The sequence below is a fragment of the Mustela erminea genome, chromosome 18 (assembly GCF_009829155.1).
Source record: "Mustela erminea isolate mMusErm1 chromosome 18, mMusErm1.Pri, whole genome shotgun sequence".
Classification (NCBI taxonomy): domain Eukaryota; kingdom Metazoa; phylum Chordata; class Mammalia; order Carnivora; family Mustelidae; genus Mustela; species Mustela erminea.
The window spans coordinates 24,501,429-24,518,317 of record NC_045631.1 but is presented as its reverse complement, the minus strand read 5'-3'; the positions used below and the strand labels follow the sequence as shown (position 1 = coordinate 24,518,317).

The following is a 16,889-nucleotide window of genomic DNA, read 5'->3' as shown; positions in this document are numbered from 1 at the left end:
CAAGCCAAGACTACAGACTATGAGATGGGGAGAGGTGGCCTGAAAAAGCAAAATGATCCCATCCTTCCTCACCCCCAGGCTAGCTGGGGAGCCAGGGGTGGCAGGGAGAGGATAGAGCCTCTCTGGAGGGCAGTGCTGCTGCAGGCGCTGGGGTCCCTGCAGGCTGGGGGAGGCCTGGTGCTTACAATGGCCCCATTCTTCAGGCCACACACGCAGCGTTCCAGGAGCTGGCTGGCCGGCCAAGAATAGCTGGGATTCCTGGAGAAGGAACCAGCTCTCCATCCTCTCTTGTCTTCGGCCTCAGCCAGTCTCAGCGTTTCAGCATCTGGTTCTCTTGTCCTCCCTGCCCCCCACCCCTCACCCCACACACCTGCCAGTGCCTCATTTGCACAAACACTGACCTCAGCAAGACCAGGCTTCCAGGGGAAGGGGAGAATGATCTAGCCAGATTCAGCCCTCATCTCCCCAGGGGCATTCCTGGCCCTCTGCCTTCCTTTTCTTCTCTGTGCGGTAGGGGATGGGGATGGGGGGGGTGGCCTTTGACTGCCCTTGGATGCAAGGGCTTTGTTCCACCCTGTCTTGGGGGAGGTGGAGGGAGGAGGGGCTCTGCCCGCCTTTCTCCCTCTGACCTGAACACTGGGGAAGGCGAAGGAGGGTCTTTATCACCCTCAAGGGAGCCACCTGGCCCCACGTCAAGGCTCTGACATTTTGTTAGAGGCTTTATTGGGTGATTGGAAAGGCAGGGGCAGGTTTCTCAGCCGCGAGGGAACCCAGGGGTTAGTTTCTCTAGGCGACGCCTCTGCCCACTGGACCAGAGGACCTGAACTACCCAGGAGATGAATATGAGCCTGCACCAGGGGATGCGTGTCAGGCGAGCGGGAGGTACTGGATGCCGCTCGGAGGGGAGCTCTCGGGAGGCGCTCCAGGGGACATTGGGCTCAGCCTTGGGTGGCACACGGTGACAGGTGGGAACGCCCGCGGCGACCGTGGGCCGGCCTGCGGGCTTGGAGAAGGCGTACTGGGAAGGGGCAATTCTGTGGAGTGTGAGGGAGAGCGCTCCGCATCGGAGAAGAGGAGGTGGTGGAGGAGAGGCCGGGGTCAGGCGCAGACGGAGGGCACCAGGGTTGGCGGCGGGCGCGCTTAGGGGCACCCGGCGGCCCCCGCGCCCCCCGAAGCCCGCGCCTTTCGCGGACTGGAGTGCTCCAGAATGCAGTGCGCCACGTAGGCCGGGTGGCTGTGCAGGTTCCTGCACTTCTTGCAGAAAAGGATCTCGCAGCGCGCACAGGCCCCCGCGCGAGGCGGCCGACGCCGCGTCTCCAGCACGCAAGGCGGCTCCGGGAGGCTCCGCTTCCTGCGCGGGGCCGGGGTTGCTCAGTGCCCCCGCGCCGTCCCCTCCCGCCGGACGCTCGGTGCCTCCCCCCGCGGTCCCCTCCCGCCGGGAAGTTCAGTGCCCGCCCCGGTCCGCTCCCGCCGCCCGCCTCGGCCGGGGCGCGCCCTTACCTGTCGGCGGGAGCCGCCAGGCCGCCCAGCAGCGCGAGCGGCACAAGCCAGCCCCAGAAGCCGCTGTCCGCGCGTCGCAGCAGCGCCACCTGCTGGGTACTGGACTCCTGGCGCAGCGGGCAGTAGGACACCGAGCCTCGCTCGCGGCCCTCGCCGCCCTCCGCCTCCCCGCGCGGCGCCTCGCCCTCCGCCCCACTCTGCTCCCGCGGCCTCGCTGCCGCCTCCTCCTCCTCCTCCTCGTCCTCCTCTTCTTCCCCTTCCTCCGACCCCTCCTCTGCGGCCGCCTCCGCGTCGCTGGGCGGCGGCTCCACCAGTTCCTTCTTCCACAAGGGGGTCTTCACTCCTGCGGGGCGGGCGGGCGGGGGAGGTCAGCGCAGGCCCGCTGTCCCCCGCTAAGAGCCGGGTACCCCGACTGCTGGCCAAAGCCCGACCCCCCACCCCCCAAAAAAGGCAGGTGCCTGAAGGACAGTGTGCACGGACTGCCCCAGGCTAGCAGGATCCCAAAGCGAGGATTACAGAGTGTGCAGGGTGATTTCCAGGGTGAGACAGGGCCTGCCGGGCTGCCCCCCATTTCCCAGGTTTCTAGGCTTCCTCGCTGAGGATTCAGGACAAGTCACGTCGCTTCTGTCCAGCTCCGTGTTCCCATCTGTAAAAGTAATGCTCATCTCCGGGGTGACTGTGAGGCAGGTAGCAGGTCTCTGTCAAGTGCCCAGCCCAAGGCTGGCCTTAAGCAAGCCCAGATGCGGCAGCATCTCAGAGGAGAGAACCCACGGAAGACGCGCGGGGGCGCGCGCGCGCGTGCACACACAGACACACAACACACACACACACCACCACCACCACCACCACCACCACCACCACCACCACCACCGGCAGACCAGTTAGGAAAAGGCTGCCCTAGGAGTGAGCCAGTTAGGAAAAGGTGTTTGTTCTTCCTTCCAGACTTTATCCCAGTTACCAGCTAGATTTCAGCCACCAGTGTCCCTCCAGCCTTGTGCAGAGCACAAACTTCGGAACTCAGAACAGTAATCGTGGCAGGCGGGACGCTGTGGGATTGCCATAGGAAGTAACCTGGCCTCTCCCGGGCAGGACTCCACCACTCAGCAACCTCCTACCCTCCCTCCTGGAACCACTCTGTGTTTGTGCTCCTCTTCGCTGGGTTGGGGAGCTAGACTTCCACGGAAAAGCGGGGGGATGAGGGCTGGGGAGACACCACTGTGGTTTGCCCTGGAAAAGTCAAGAGAATTCCTATTAGTCCCTGCCCATCCTGTTTAAAAGAGGCTGGGGACAAAGGAGCATGATACAATTAGTGTTCTAGCTCACATGTACTGAGCACCAGCTGTATGCAGTCACGGTGAGAAATTCTTCACACATTGTGCCCCTTCATTTTCACAACCACCTCAGGTAGCGGGGGAGGGAGGTAACCAAGGGGACTCTGAATTTCACCCAAGATTTCCAAAAGCTTTCCAAAAAAAGTTGTTTCAAAGAATCTGCCAGTTCTCGATGTTGCTGAAGCTGGAAAACCAGGGTCTGCGGCACTTTTTGTTAGAAAACACACTAAGGAGACTTTTGGTTGTGAAAGGCAGGCTTAGTGCACAGCCAGAAACGGATGCTGGAAATTTTTTGAGAGAAATGGGAACAGGAAATGAGGTTAGAAAGGAAGGTTGGGACTTTGGGTGCTAGGCTATGGAGTTCAGAGTCTGCCCTTCAGGAGTGGGGAGCCCCTGAGCATTCTGATGGAGGGCCATGCTCAGAGCTATGTTTTAGGATAGTCTCTCTACAGGACAAAGACACCCACTTAGGCGTTGTCACAGCAGTCCCTGCCAGAGAAGACAAAGGTATAAATAGCAGCAGATGAAGATGATGGAGATGTCAGGAATATTCAGGAAAGAGAGAGGAGAGGGCTTATACAAGTAACGGAGAAAAAGCTGGACTTCTTCTCTGGGGTCGTCATGGTGATGGATGAGCTGGTCCACACTGGCTTTGCAGCCACACTTGACAGGAGTCAATGGTCCTGTCCTCAGTCTCCAGCCCATCTCCAGCCCCACTCACCATGCTTATCCATTCTTCCTAAGGCTGTGCTGCCCTCTTCTCCGATCAGGGACTGGGATGAGACAGAGTTCCCAGAACACAGGGAGCTTTATCTGACCTCTAGGGTCTCTGTTGGATCACAAGGGGTGGGGCTGGAACTTCACTTGCCCTTAGGGTTCTATCCAGGAATAGCTGCCTTTTTTAGAACCTCCAAGAGCACTTGAAACCCAGGTGCACCCCCCACCTTCCCTCTTGGCAAAGGATTAAAGGAGAGAAAGGGGTGACTTTGGCTGCCAGTAGACTGGGTTCAAATCCCAGCTTTGCCATATAAATGTAAGAGCTATGTGACCTTCAGCATGTTGTCTGACCCTCAGTCTCTTCATCTGTAAATCAGAGACAGTCACACAGTACCAGACTTTACCTGGCCCACAGAAAGCCCTCCAAGCATTATGTTTACTTGTATCATTATGTTCTCTCCTCCCCTTTCTGTCTTCTCTCTATCCTTCCTCTTCCTGGCTCCCCACTCCCCTTACTTCCAGCTCATTGCCTTAGCTCTGAGAAGCCGAGGAAATGCCTCCAAGTCCAGTAGGAAGCAGGACCCAAGCAAGAGTTGGGTGTAGCTCCTGAATGTCATGTATGTGTCTGTGAGAATTGGAGTGGGGGGAGGGAATAAAATCATGGGGCCTTGGAAACACAACTTGTTTTTCAGGCCTTCTCAGAGGTGTGTGTTGTCAGAGACAGGAGTAGGCTGAGGGCTCAGAGGATAGAAACTCAGCTCTGGAGAGCCTCCGTCTGACAGGGAAAAATGACTTGGTTTCCATCCAAGTCTGAGGTTGGAGGGGAGTGGGGTCTCCCAGTTTTGGGGAAGCTGGTGGGTGGGATATAGAACCAGGAGCATAGAGTAGCTCTTGGGAATCTGCTAGTCACAGGGGGGTCACCCTGTCAAGAACTGGAGGGGTCTGAACTTGACTCTGGCGTGCTAGCAAGTTTGCTTGCCGGAGTGTCCAGGGTGTGCCAAAAACATGAGGCTCCTGGGTCAGAGACAAAAGACTGGATTCCTCATGGTACAGCAGCAGCCTGTTCCTGTCGGTACAGCCTGCCCCTTGTCCCCTGGGTGCCATGGGGATGGGCCTGTGAACGCCTGCACATGCGGGGGTCTAGATCACCAAAGAAGCTCTGAGCTTAGGAACCCAAATCTTCTGTAACGGGCAGCACCAAAGTCTGAACTTTGCTCCAGAAAGAGAGGCCATCACTATCCTCCAAGATTGTTCACTCTGTTCAAGGGTGACTTTTCACCCTTGAAAAGTCAGCGCCTCTATTTGTGAGACAAAGCAGAATTGCAAAAGACCCATGAAGAATTGTCTCCCTGTAAACCTATTCTCCTTACATTTACTAAAAGAACCACTGTGGCTCTGGATGGCAAAATTCTAAAGCTCACTCTGGCTAATTTAACGAGAAAGAATAGTGGTAGCTCTCAGAATGGCCAGAGGGCTTGGCAATTGGACAAGCACTCTAGAGGGATTGTGAACACAGCCAAGATCCCACCACAGGAACGCCCCAATTGAGAAGCCACTGTGGGTGCCACCCCTGGCCACTGGCACCAGGAATGACCTTCTTGAGTCACTACCTAAGATTCAATGTCCCTGGTGCCCCAGGCACCTCCAAACCACTGAGGCTAGGTAGTGGCTTTTAGGGAGCATCCCACCAAGAAACACAAAAGGAGATTCCTCTGGTCTGGTCATTCATTTCATCCTGCCTCTCCCACTTGGTTCTGCCCAGAAGCCCTTTATAATCCTTAGGGTGTCCATTCATTGTTGTTGGGTTGTTGTGTGGGTTTTTTTTTCCCCCCATTCACTCTTCTCAGGGGTATTTTGGGTATTGAGGGAACTTCCTAAAAAGTTGGGTTGTCATAACAAACAAATACCAGCAGTGGTATTTGTGGTAATACGGTCTGTAGTGAAAGCAGCACAACAGGTAGTCCCACTACACCAGGAACAGAAGTTTGCCTCCTGCTCTCGGATGCCATCTTGGAAGACCCCTTAAAAGGGGAGAAGTTGTACTCCTGATGAGTATGAATTCAAACTTGATTGGAGCTGTGTCCAAAGGAAACTGCTTAAGTCCAGATAAGAATGAGCTACATTTTATCGGCTAGCACATGCATTATTTCCTGCCATTCACAGAAATCTAGACGACAAAATGAGATCATTTGTCAAAAGTAAAGCTCTAATGTTTTTTAAAGTGGGCTCCACAACCAGCGTGGCCTTGAACTCACGATGCTGAGATCAAGACTTGAGCTGAGATCAAGAGTCAGATGCTTAACCTACTGAGCTACCCAAATGCCCCGAAAGCTGTAATTTTTGTACTTTTTAAGATTTTTAACGTGTAAACTAGTAGTATACATAACTCATTAACTTGTAATGACCAGGTATAACATAGAGATGCTGTATTCATTCTAGTTGAGCAATAAAGATAAGTTACAAAAGGAAATATCCAATAAGGTGGGATATTAGGGCCGCCCAAGTGGGGATATATAGATGTGTGTATACACACACACACACACACACACACACACATCTCTTGCCCTTTGAACATTACGTTAGGATGTATATAGTTGGTGGAATATTGGAGTGCCTGACTAATAATGGCTTAAGCCTCATAAAATGTATTAGTTCACTTAAGAAGTCAGAAGTGGGGGGCGCCTGGGTGGCTCAGTGGGTTAAAGCCTCTGCCTTCGGCTCAGGTCATGATCTCAGGGTCCTGGGATCAACCCTGCATCGGACTCTCTGCTCAGGAGGGAGCCTGCTTCCTTCTCTCTCTCTCTGCCTGCCTCTCTGCCTGCTTGTGATCTCTATCAAATAAATAAATAAAATTTTTTTAAAAAGTCATTTTTTTGCAGTTCTGAAGGTCAGAAGTCTGAAATGAGTCTTACAGGACTAAAATCGAGGCGCTGGCAGGGCTGGTTCTTTCTGGAGACTCCATGGGATTATCTGCTCCTTGCTTCTTCCAGCTTCCAGAGGCTGCAGAGTGGCTGGCTTGCGACCCCCTTGATCTCTGCTTGACCGGCACAACTCTCCTACTTCTGCAGTCAGGCCACCCTCTGCCCCACACTTGTGATTACATTTCATGTTGGCCTTGACAATCTGAATTATCTGCACAGTCCCTTTGGCCCTCTAAGGGGACATCCACAGTTTCTGGGCATGAGGACACAGATCTCTGTGGGGGCCATTCTGTGGCCTGCCACAAGACCCACAGCACAGCTGCAATTCCCTGCAAACTGTCTCCTGCTCTGCAACAGCCTAACTCTTGACAGAGTCTAGTGGGAGAGAAATCTGAGGATGAAGTGGCAGCTTTTGGATAATGCCTCAATTAAGAGTGCATACAGTCTTACTCCTTTTTGGGTTTGCTGCCTCTACTGTGTCTTGGAGCCTCAGCAGAAACTTCAATCTTAGCTCTGCCATGACTGACTTGAACAATCAGGGTTCCTCTTCTGGGGCTGGGCCCACCTTCCCACATTTCAAGGAAGCTCCAGTTACTACCTGAACATAATAGGATTTTATTAGCACACATGAAAAAACAACTAGCCCTTCTGTACAGGGATAACCAGCCTCTAGGAAGGTTCCCCATGGCCCCTGACTCCTGGAATTCGTGTTCCAATACAGTGCCCTCCCATGTAAGGCTGACCCGGGTGACCGATGGGATATCGTAGAAATGACAGCATGACTTTCCAGGCTGGGCAGTGAAGACACTGGCTTCTGTCTTGCTCTCTCCCCCTGGGGAAGACCAGCTGCCACTTTGCCAGGACACCCAATGGACCCTATGGAGAGGTCTGTAGCGGGAGATAGGCTTCCTGCCCACCTCAGTTTTCTTGTTCCCTCATCCACGAAATGGACACAATAATCACGGTCCTGATGCCTTTTGAAAATAATTGAAAGGAAATTATCTCCAAAAGTTAAAGAAAAGTGCTGCCTGATCTGGGTGTCCATGTCCCCTCTGCCTCATACCCTAGCTCCTGTCTGGAGGTTTCGCACTGGCTGTTCCCTCTGCCTGCACACCCTCCCCGCCCCTATACCTGCAATGCCTGCTTCCTCATTACCCTAATGCCTCTGTTCAAATATCACCACGTCAGTGAGGCTTTCCCTTGACAAGCTCACATAAAATGCCACCCACTGTCCCATCTCCCTTAATGCTTTCCTTTTCTCCCTGGTATTTATCACCATCTGACTTACCGTGGATTTGCATGTTTGTCACCTGTCACCCGTCCCCCCACCAGCATGTTCGGAGCCTCCATATTGTTCTCTCTTCAGGCCTGTAATAGTGCCTGGCACATAGGAGGAACTTCCGAATATTTACTGACGGAGCTTTGCTGTGGCCAGGGTGAGGTGCTGCGGTTTTGACAGCGTGTACTGCCGGCTCTAGAGGAATCCTGTGGTTAGAGTGGGGGATGGAGCAGGTTCTCAGAGAAAGCAGGGATCACGGGGCATCAGCAGGGCTGCTGGGAGAATCAGAGAGAGCTGGGACCCACCCCGCCCCGAGTGGGCGCGTGTCCTGAAACTTTCCACCTACATCATTCCTTTATTCCTCAAAGCACCCCAGAGGTCAACACTATTCCCCTTGTACAGCTGAGGAAACTGAGGCGCAGAGGGGCGAGGTGGCATATGAAGGTCACAGAGGGATACAGGCCCCAGGGAAGGGGCCAGGCGTGAAGTCATGTCTTCAGACTACTGCAATGCATCTTCTTCAGCCCCATCTTACAGTGCTCGCTAAATACCAAGGGGTTCAGCAACCCCGGCCCTGCTTTCCTCCCCCACTCCCTAGCCCCCCAAAGCCGCATCCTTCAACCCAGGGAGAGAAACCAGCCCCAGCCTCTCCTCCCTGCTCCGAGGGTCAGGGCGGGCTGCGCGGGGCAGTCCTTGGCTGGCTGCCTCGAGGGTTAAGGAAGAGTGTTTGTAGCAGCGCGGTCTCCAAGGAGAGGAGGGGAAAGCAGAGTGGGGAGGCTCCGGGGCTCCGCTGCTGCCGCCAGCCGCTGGGGGGTGGGAGGCAGCCTGCTGGACCAGTCTAGTCCTGAGGGGGAGAGAGCAGTGTCCTCACCCCCGTCTGTCCTGGGAGGTGATGAATTCTGGCCGAACTGGGCAGCCCGAGAGTGAGGTCACTGCAGGGCCACCAAGTAGGGAAAGTTCCAGCAGGCATTGAGGAATGTGGGGGGGCGGGGGCCGGGCCAAGGCTGGCGGCAAGTAGCAGAGCCGGAAGTCCTCGACTCACGGAGGGTAGAAGGGGCACCCCTGAGTCAGGGAGAACCAGCCAAGGCCCAGCAGGTAGCAGGAGTGAAGACAGGTACCCATCTCCTCCCTGCTGAGGGTCCAACCATGCCCCGGCCTGGGGGACGCAGGAGGAGGCCTGGGACCCTGGGGCCCCCAGTGCGTAGCATCCGGCCCTTTAAGTCCAGCGAGCAGTACCTGGAAGCCATGATGGAGGACTTGGCTGAGTGGCTTCGGGATCTCTACGGGCTGGACATCGACGCCTCCAACTTCCTGCAGGTCCTGGAGACAGGCTTGGTGCTGTGCCGGCATGCCAACGCCATCACTGAGGCCGCCCTGGCCTTCCTGGCTGAGGCACCTGCCCGAGCCCAAAGGATTCCCCTGCCTCGGGCTGGGGTTTCCTGCAATGAGGCCGCCCAGCCGGGTACCTTCCAGGCCCGGGACAACGTCTCCAACTTCATCCAGTGGTGTCGAAAGGAGATGGGCATCCAAGGTAAACCATCCTGCCTCCCCTCCCCACGCCCCTATCCTGCCAGAACCCACCTCCTCTCTAAGTCTCCAGCACCAGAAGTCAGGAGCCAGGTCCTCTTTCCTCACTGGCTTTGAGTCAGTAAATAAATGTGTTGATTCAATGATGCCCTCATTCAACAAACATACACTTAGTCCCTATCTCCTTTGTGCTGGGCACAAAGGACCAAGAGGACTGAGACCCAGTCCAAAGAGTTCATGCTAGGAAGAGAGACAGATGAACAGATTCACAAATTACAGCCCAGTGTGCTAAAAGCCCCAAACAGAAGTCTATGTGTTGAGGAGCTGGGGAGGAAACAGGTGGGTAGTGGGGGCCAAGAAAGTCCACTCAGAGGAGGAAGATTTAAGCTGAGTTTTGGGGAACAAATAGAAGTTTATGGGAAAGGGAATTCTAGGCAGGGGACAGCAGGGGCAAAGGCACAAAGAAGGTGCTGTGTTTGGATGACTAGGAGAAGCCAGGGTGGGCTGGGGGGAGGACAGGGAGGCAGACGGACATTAGGGTGAGGCACAGGCGAGGCACAGGACAGGGTCCCTCATCTCCTAGGCCTCGTGGGATGAAGCTGGATGTTGTGCCATCCTCCAGGACAAAACGAGTGTGAGGTCAGGCAGAGGGAAGAGTCAGGCCCAGCTCCTGGCTGCTGGCAAGGCAGTGCGGAGCGGGACGGGAAGGCTGAGAAAAGCCAGTGTCTGACCGAGCACCTCCCATGTAGCCAGATCCTGGCTGCAGACGCCTAACGACTGTCTTCACAGCAACCCCCTGAAATAGTCTACATCCCACTTTACAGAGGAGGAGACAGGCTCAGGGACTAGCCCAAGGACACACAGCTGCTGGGTGGGAGAATCAGGACTCCAATTCGGGCAGTCAGGCTCAGCCTTGCCTGGTTATATGTGGGCTGAGGGTTGCGTTCCAGGTGTTTGCTGGATATTAGAGATGAGCCTTGCGGGTGGGAGGCAGAACAAACTGCTTCTTACTCCTAGACCCCTATTGCCAAACGGAGTAGAGAGAAGGGCAAGGTGGGGCTAGTCCACAGTGGGGCTCCGGGCTTCTTTGCTTGGCTGTGTCACCTCTTCTCACCCCAGCCTGTCCTGTTAGGCGGGCCACCTACTCTGCTCTGAGTGACTGAACAATTCTGCTCAGACCCCTCCTAGGGGCCGGCCTGACTCCCAGACCCGGCGATCCGAGCCCCCACCCCCACCTACCCCTCCGCGGTGCCTCCAGCCCGCGCCTGGGACCGCCCCAGGGCTCTAACAGCTCCTCTGCTGGGCGGAGGTCAACAGGGGGCTCAGGCTACCTGTCCCCCTTCCCCCTCCGCCCCGCTCTCCAGAGGTGGTGATGTTCGAGACCGAGGACCTGGTACTACGCAAGAACGTGAAGAACGTGGTGCTGTGCTTGCTGGAGCTGGGCCGCCGAGCCTGGCGCTTCGGCGTGGCGGCGCCCACCCTGGTGCGGCTGGAGGAGGAGATAGACGAGGAGCTGCGGCAGGAGCTGGCCCTGCCCCCGCCGGACCCACCGCCTCCCGAGCCGCCGGCGCGGCGGCCCTGTCACTTCCGCCACCTGGATCAGCTGGTGAGGGGCTCTGGACACGCCCTCCAGTCCCCACCCGGACCCGTCGGCCCCGCCCCGCCCTCCGGCCCCGCCCCGCCCCGTCGGCCCCGCCCCCTGCCCGCGGCGCGCGCGGGTCCGAGCCGCTGACGTCTCGAGCCCCAGAGCCCCCACCACCCCCAGCGAATGAATTCTCGGTGCGGCTTTGATTCAGCCGTGTTCCACTCGGGGCCTCGATCCTCATCACATATCGCCCCAGCTAAGCTGCTTGTTACTTTTTCATCAAAATCCCGCGCTCTGGATCTCTCTCACCGAGCCCCCGCCACTCGGCTATTGAGAACACAGCCTCTGGCACCGTCTCCGACGCCTCGGTTCAAGTCTTAGTTCCACTGTTCCGCGGCTGTGTGACTTGGGGCAAATTATTTAACCTCTCTGTGCCTCGGTTCCCTTATCCGTATCGTGGAGGTTTAACTAGTCCCCTCTTTCTATGGCCGCTGTATATTAAATGAGCCAGCGTATAGGAAGTACTTGGAACAGTGTCTGGCACCGAGGGGACGCTGCATGGGAGGTTACTGGGATTAACCCATCTCTACTACCCAGGAGTCAGCTCAGGAAGGTTCCTTAACTTGCCCAAGGCCTGTGGTGCGGTGGAGGCAGGACTCCAGCCCACGCCTGTCAGATTTCAAGGTCCACCTTCTTAATCATTTCTCCACTGACCCACAAGGGCACTTGGACAATAGGCACTCGAGGTCTCCTTCTCAGTGGACATTAAAAGTCTTCTACGCTCCTTTCTCAGCCCCCAGCCCTGACTTGGAGGCTGGCTCTGGGGACAGGCAGGCTCCCTCTCATTGGGCTTGACCCAGGGTAGAGGGTAGGGAGCTTGGGCACCTGTGCAGAGGGGAGACTGAGCCCTTTATCACTGCCCACAGGTTCGGAGCCTCGTGAGTCGATGCACGTGCCCAGTTCAGTTCCCCATGGTCAAAGTGTCTGAGGGGAAGTACCGCGTAGGGGACTCTAACACCCTCATTTTCATCCGGGTAAGTCTGGGGACTGGTGTTGGGGTGTCCCCTGGATCAGCGGAATGGGGATGCCTTTCATGGGACTTTGCCCAGGACTGAGGGCAAGGACAGGAAGTCACCATTCACCTCAACCTATCAGGCCTTGGGGCTTTCTTTCTCTCCCTTGCAGATTTCCTGGAAGATCATTGGCAAAGTTGGTGATCCTGCCCCTTCCTCCCATTAGGGCAGCCAGAACCCTGCCCCCCATCTTCTCCACCTTAGCCCAGTGCAGATGAGTGTCCAGGCAGCAATGGAGTATGACAGATATTCCTGAATGTCCTTTGCCTCCACTCCCTCCACATGCTTGGTCAGAGCAAAAGGCATGAGAACCCCAAGTTTGTGTTCAGTGCACAGCCCAGCCACATGGGCCCCATCGTCCATAGCTCACATGCCTGGTTTGGTATATCCTGCAGAGTGAGCAGCAGTCCAGATGAGAGATGTGCCACTCGCTGCCCATCCCCTCATAACCGGTCACGTCTCACCAGAAACAGATTGTACCTAGAGGCTTGGCCAAGCCCTCTCCTTGATCACAGGCCATTACTGGAGATGGAGCCAGCTTCCTGGGTCCTCACCCAGACCCTGAACCAAGAGCTCTCTGAAGTAGGTCGGGACAAGGAATTTCAGCTGAGGAAATGGAAACCTGGAGACACTGTGACCTGTCCCAGGGTCCCAGAGTGGACCCAGGGTGGATGGGACTCCCAGGATTCCTTGACACACTCATTACAGAACAAAGCGGGACCACTTTTTTAGAGACAGGGGTGGGCTGGGTGGGCAGGGCATAGAGGGAGAGAGAATGTCCCAGGCAAACTCCGCACTCAGCACAGAGCCCGTTGTAGGGCTCGATCTTAGAACCCTGAGATAGGCTTGATAGATAGACTTGAGCCAAAATCAAGAGTCAGACATTTAACCAACTGAGCCACCCAGGTGGCCCTGGGCCACATTTCTGATACAGGCATGTGCAGGTGAAAATCTCTTTCCAGTGAAGGGAGAGAAGATAGTGCTCCGGGGCCAGGGTGCACAGTGCTTGTGAGATCCCTCATCTAGCTGTGGGGCAACTGTTTGTCAGCCTGTTTGTCAGGCTGGCCGCCACCCTTGACAACATGTGTTATCCGATGCTAGTTGTGGAGGAGAGGCAGGCTGCAAAATACACAATGCCCCCAACCCCCCAACAATATACCTGTGCAAGGAGAACCTTCGTGATCGTGTGTTCATGGATAGGAGTGCCTCCTGGAAAACAGTAGGCTGCTCCAGGAAGAGGAGACGCCCTCCATCCTGCCCCCAACCTCATTCTTGTCCCCTACAGATCCTCCGGAACCACGTGATGGTGCGTGTGGGGGGCGGCTGGGACACCCTCAGCCATTATCTGGACAAACATGACCCTTGCCGGTGCACATCCCTCTGTGAGTCCCCTGAGAGTCCGTCCCTTCCCTGTGGCTCTGGGGCGGAAGGCCAGAAGCAGAGGTAGGAAGTAGGTCTGATCTCCAGGGACAAGAAGTATGTGGGGATGGAGAAAGGAAGATACTATAGAAGGTACTGGTGTGTTTTTTGGTGGTTTTTTTTTTTTTTTAAAGGTAGTGGTATGACGAGGGAGGCAGCCCTAGTGCAATACCAGTCATAGCCACAAGATGACGCCAAACACACAGACTCAGCATTTGGTCAGGGGCCTCTTGGCACGGCTGAGGTCTGGCTTTGTAGTGCCCTGTGGTGGCACCAAGTATGACTTGGAGGGTTCTTTAGTCCTCCCGTAACCTCCATTAGCACCCCAAACTGGGCCCCCTGACCAGATTTCATCCCCTGAACTCTTATAAGGAAGCTCTGGCACTGCCACCGTAGGTCCTACTGTCTCTAATGTGGGTTCGGGGCATGGGACAGCTAGGGCAGAACAGTGGACCTTATCAGCAGGAACTTAACCCATTCCTCCTCTCCTCTCTCTTGGGGGGACTGTGTGGGTAGCACACAAGACGGGCAGTTTCCAGAAGCCCCCCGTCCCACCGGCGCAGCATGAGGTGAGGGTGCAGGATGGGCCCTCGCAGCCCCAACCTACGATGACGATCAGCCGTTCCCAGAGCCCGCTGCCCCTCGTGGACTGGAAGATATATACCTCTTCAGGCCGGAAGCTGAGGCCCCCAGCCTCCTCCTCCCCTAGAGCCCACAATAAACGGGGAGCAGAGGCGGGAGTTCCCAGAGAGACAACACCATTCCTGAGGTATAAGGGAGAGGGGCAGAGCAGGGTCCCTTTCTTCTTTGGAGTTCACATTCTCAGAGCTCCCCCCTTCCCCAAGATAAAGGAAGCAGGTCTCCTGGCAGTGCCCCTACCCCAGGTGTTCAGAACCAAAAAGGCACCCAGTCAGTACCATTGGGATCATCTAGCTTTTTTGTACCCCCTCCCATTACATAGATGAAGAAGCTGAGGCCCATAAAGGCCCATAGAGATTTCCCAAGGACCTTCTGCCATTTCACAGTAGAACACACACTCAGACGCCCCCTCCCCCAAGGTTCAGGAGTTGTAGTTTGGGACCCGAAATAACCCAGGGTCCAAACCAGGCTTCTGTTTGCTACACAGGGGAATGAGGGAGAATAAACTTGAACAGTATCTGTCATAAGGAAGACTCGGGCAGGCACAGAGGGACAGAGAGCATCTGTTTCATTCAACATGAATTCTGGCCCCCTTGGTGTTCTGGCTGGGGAAATGTCATCCCTTCCTGGAGCCAGGGGACTGGATGAGATGGTCCTGCTGGCCTTATGATTCTCCCTTTCAGGCTCCAGGATCAGTCGCCTTGTGATTCTCCCTTTCAGGCTCCAGGATCAGTCACCCACCCTGTCTTGGAGGCAGCTGCCAGCTGGGGACAGCCCACCCAGCCCCAACTCCTCATCCCCCCGTAGGGGCCAAGACCCACAGTGGAGCTCCTCAGGGAAGAGAGAGGAGAGATACTCCTCTGAACATCCCAGAGGAACGACTCCCACATCTTGCTTTCGTGAGGAGACAGCCAGCCAGGGAACTCTCTCCAGGGCCTCCGCCTCCCAGAGATTCCAAGCCCCTGAAGCCACCACCAAAAGGACACCAGCAAGAGGACTGTCTCCACTTCCTCAATCCTCCAGCCCAGCCAAGCCCATAGGCCTCAGGCCACCACCCAGGGGTGAGGCTGAGGGTGCTTCCTCCCAGCTCAGGGAGCCACCAGCTGCCCGTTCTCTGTCCCCTGTTAAAGGGCCCACCAAGCTCCCTATCCGGCTGCCCCCTGCCCGCCCCCCCACCCCAGGAAGCAGCTTTCCAGGTATTGCCAGTGGAGGTCCCATGACAGAATTGGAGAGTGACCCCATCTCAAGGGCTGTCCCTGGGGACCTGGCTGGATGCAGACATGGGGATTTCTCTGTGAATGCGAGACAAGGGGACCAGAAGACGGACAGCCAGGTGACAGCAAAAGCTGGGGAGCCCTGGGACTTGGGCCCACAGGTGTTGGAGGAGCGATACCCTCCCCTTCCCCTGGGGGCAACCAAGGATCAAGCTATCTACCACAGTCTTGAGGAGGAGCTTTTGGCCAACATGACGCTTCTAGAGGTGGGGGGTGCCTGCCCCCAGGGCACAGGGTCTGGAGTCATCCCTCGAAGTGGAGTCTACGTCCCCAGCCTAGGTGGGCGGTGGCCTGAGCCTGGGGGTCCTTATGACAAAGTCATACAAGAACTGGCTCAGGGCCCCCCACCCCTTGTTAAAGTGGACCTGGGAGCCTGGAAGGCAGCCTCTACAGGCTCCCCTAAGGGAGCCTTACCAAAAGGCCCAGGAGGCCCCAAAGGGAAACTGGGAGCCAGAGAGAGTGGGTCAAAGGTAAAGGCAAGCCTGAGTGGCAAGGGCACCGGGATGAAGGGACCAGCTCCGGGAAGGCAGGACTGCTCAGGCCCCACTGTGTCGGCCAACCTGGAAGCCCCCACATCTTCACCTTCAGACCCCAATTCTGACAAATGTCCAGCCAAGATTAAGAGAACACTCCGAAAGCCCCAGAGAGTCCCATCTATCTACAAGCTAAAGCTGAGGCCCAAAATCCGGCCGCGGAGGGACCACAGGCCTGGGAAGCAGCCTTCACGCATCCCCAGGCCACTGGCTTACCTCCATGTGGTTTCAGCCAGGGCACTCCCCAGGGGCAGACTGGGGAGAGCAGCATTGGGCACCAAGGGAGTGGGGGTGGATGGAGCCTCAGCAGGGGAGGAGGAGGAAGGAAAGAAGGGAGAACCAGCTGCCCCACTGAAGAGCAGCCCCCAGGCTTCGGAGGGCAGGGGTCTCCTGCAGCTTGATCAAGCCCCACTCCCACCTGAGGAGGAGTCCTGGGTCTGAGGAGGAGCCTTCCCAGCTCTGAGCCTGTGAGTCTGGGGCAGAAGGAAGTGAAAAGGATGCCAGCTATCCACTGGACTCCCAGCTGCAGGAACAGAGAGCAAGGTCCCTCACCTCCATCCAGGGCCTGGGCAAGGGAGAGGGTATGGATGGGGTCAGAAGACAAATACTGGTTCAATCTCCCGCTCCAACTCCAGGACACCGAGGCCACCCTAGGTCTTCTTGCCTTCTCCCAGAACAGCTCCCCAAACTCCTGGCCTCTGGCCACGGCCACCGTTTCCATAAGTCTTGTAAGTTATTAAACACTTTGGGACTGTTCCTGAGTCCCAAGCTTCTTGAGTCCGTCACTCGAGGATTGTGGTGGTGCAGAAGGCACAGTTTCAAGCATTTCCCCAGGTGCAGGAAGGTATAGCTTCAAGCGTTACCCACTGGAGTGGAAGGGGATGAGGGACAGGGAGTGGGGGCAGGGGCAGGGGGAGTGACAGAGGTCTCCTCTCCTGAGGCTCAGCCAACCTTGCCAGACAGCCCTTCTCTCCGGGAAGCCACTCATGTGTCAGCACCAAGGACAGGGACACACAAGCCGGCAGGACTTCAAAGCTTTGCTCTCGTTAACTGAGATCACTCCAAGTCAAGAGGGATGGTGAAGAGCTCTT

At 56.4% G+C, this 16,889-nt stretch overlaps 2 protein-coding genes and 1 long non-coding RNA gene across 7 annotated transcripts; 1 reads left to right on the top strand and 2 right to left on the bottom strand.

The window, feature by feature from the left end:
* Window position 1: 1 nt before the first annotated feature.
* Window positions 2-3,798, bottom strand: C18H17orf50 (chromosome 18 C17orf50 homolog). The gene is made up of 3 exons (XM_032321518.1): window positions 3,553-3,798; window positions 1,501-1,843; window positions 2-1,351 (listed from the first exon to the last, which is right to left on the bottom strand). Exons 1-3 carry the CDS (start codon window positions 3,563-3,565, stop codon window positions 1,141-1,143), a joined length of 567 nt encoding a protein of 188 aa, XP_032177409.1. The 5' UTR covers window positions 3,566-3,798; the 3' UTR covers window positions 2-1,140.
* A 4,701-nt stretch (window positions 3,799-8,499) lies between these two features.
* On the top strand, window positions 8,500-16,554 carry GAS2L2 (growth arrest specific 2 like 2). 5 transcript variants are annotated; one of them, XM_032321347.1, is made up of 7 exons: window positions 8,500-8,637; window positions 9,066-9,279; window positions 10,640-10,881; window positions 11,787-11,894; window positions 13,219-13,315; window positions 13,869-14,121; window positions 14,712-16,554. In XM_032321347.1, the coding sequence occupies exons 2-7, from the start codon at window positions 9,267-9,269 to the stop codon at window positions 16,237-16,239; spliced, it is 2,241 nt and encodes a 746-aa protein (XP_032177238.1). In that variant the 5' UTR covers window positions 8,500-8,637; window positions 9,066-9,266; the 3' UTR covers window positions 16,240-16,554. The 5 variants fall into 5 exon arrangements, with proteins under 5 accessions (XP_032177238.1, XP_032177236.1, XP_032177237.1 ...); XM_032321345.1 differs by having other exon boundaries at window positions 8,886-9,279; XM_032321346.1 differs by having other exon boundaries at window positions 8,500-8,676.
* LOC116577721 lies at window positions 14,542-14,781 on the bottom strand. Its single transcript, XR_004280587.1, has 2 exons — window positions 14,729-14,781; window positions 14,542-14,691 (listed from the first exon to the last, which is right to left on the bottom strand). It is a non-coding gene; the product is annotated as an uncharacterized LOC116577721 (long non-coding RNA).
* Window positions 16,555-16,889: the final 335 nt, after the last annotated feature.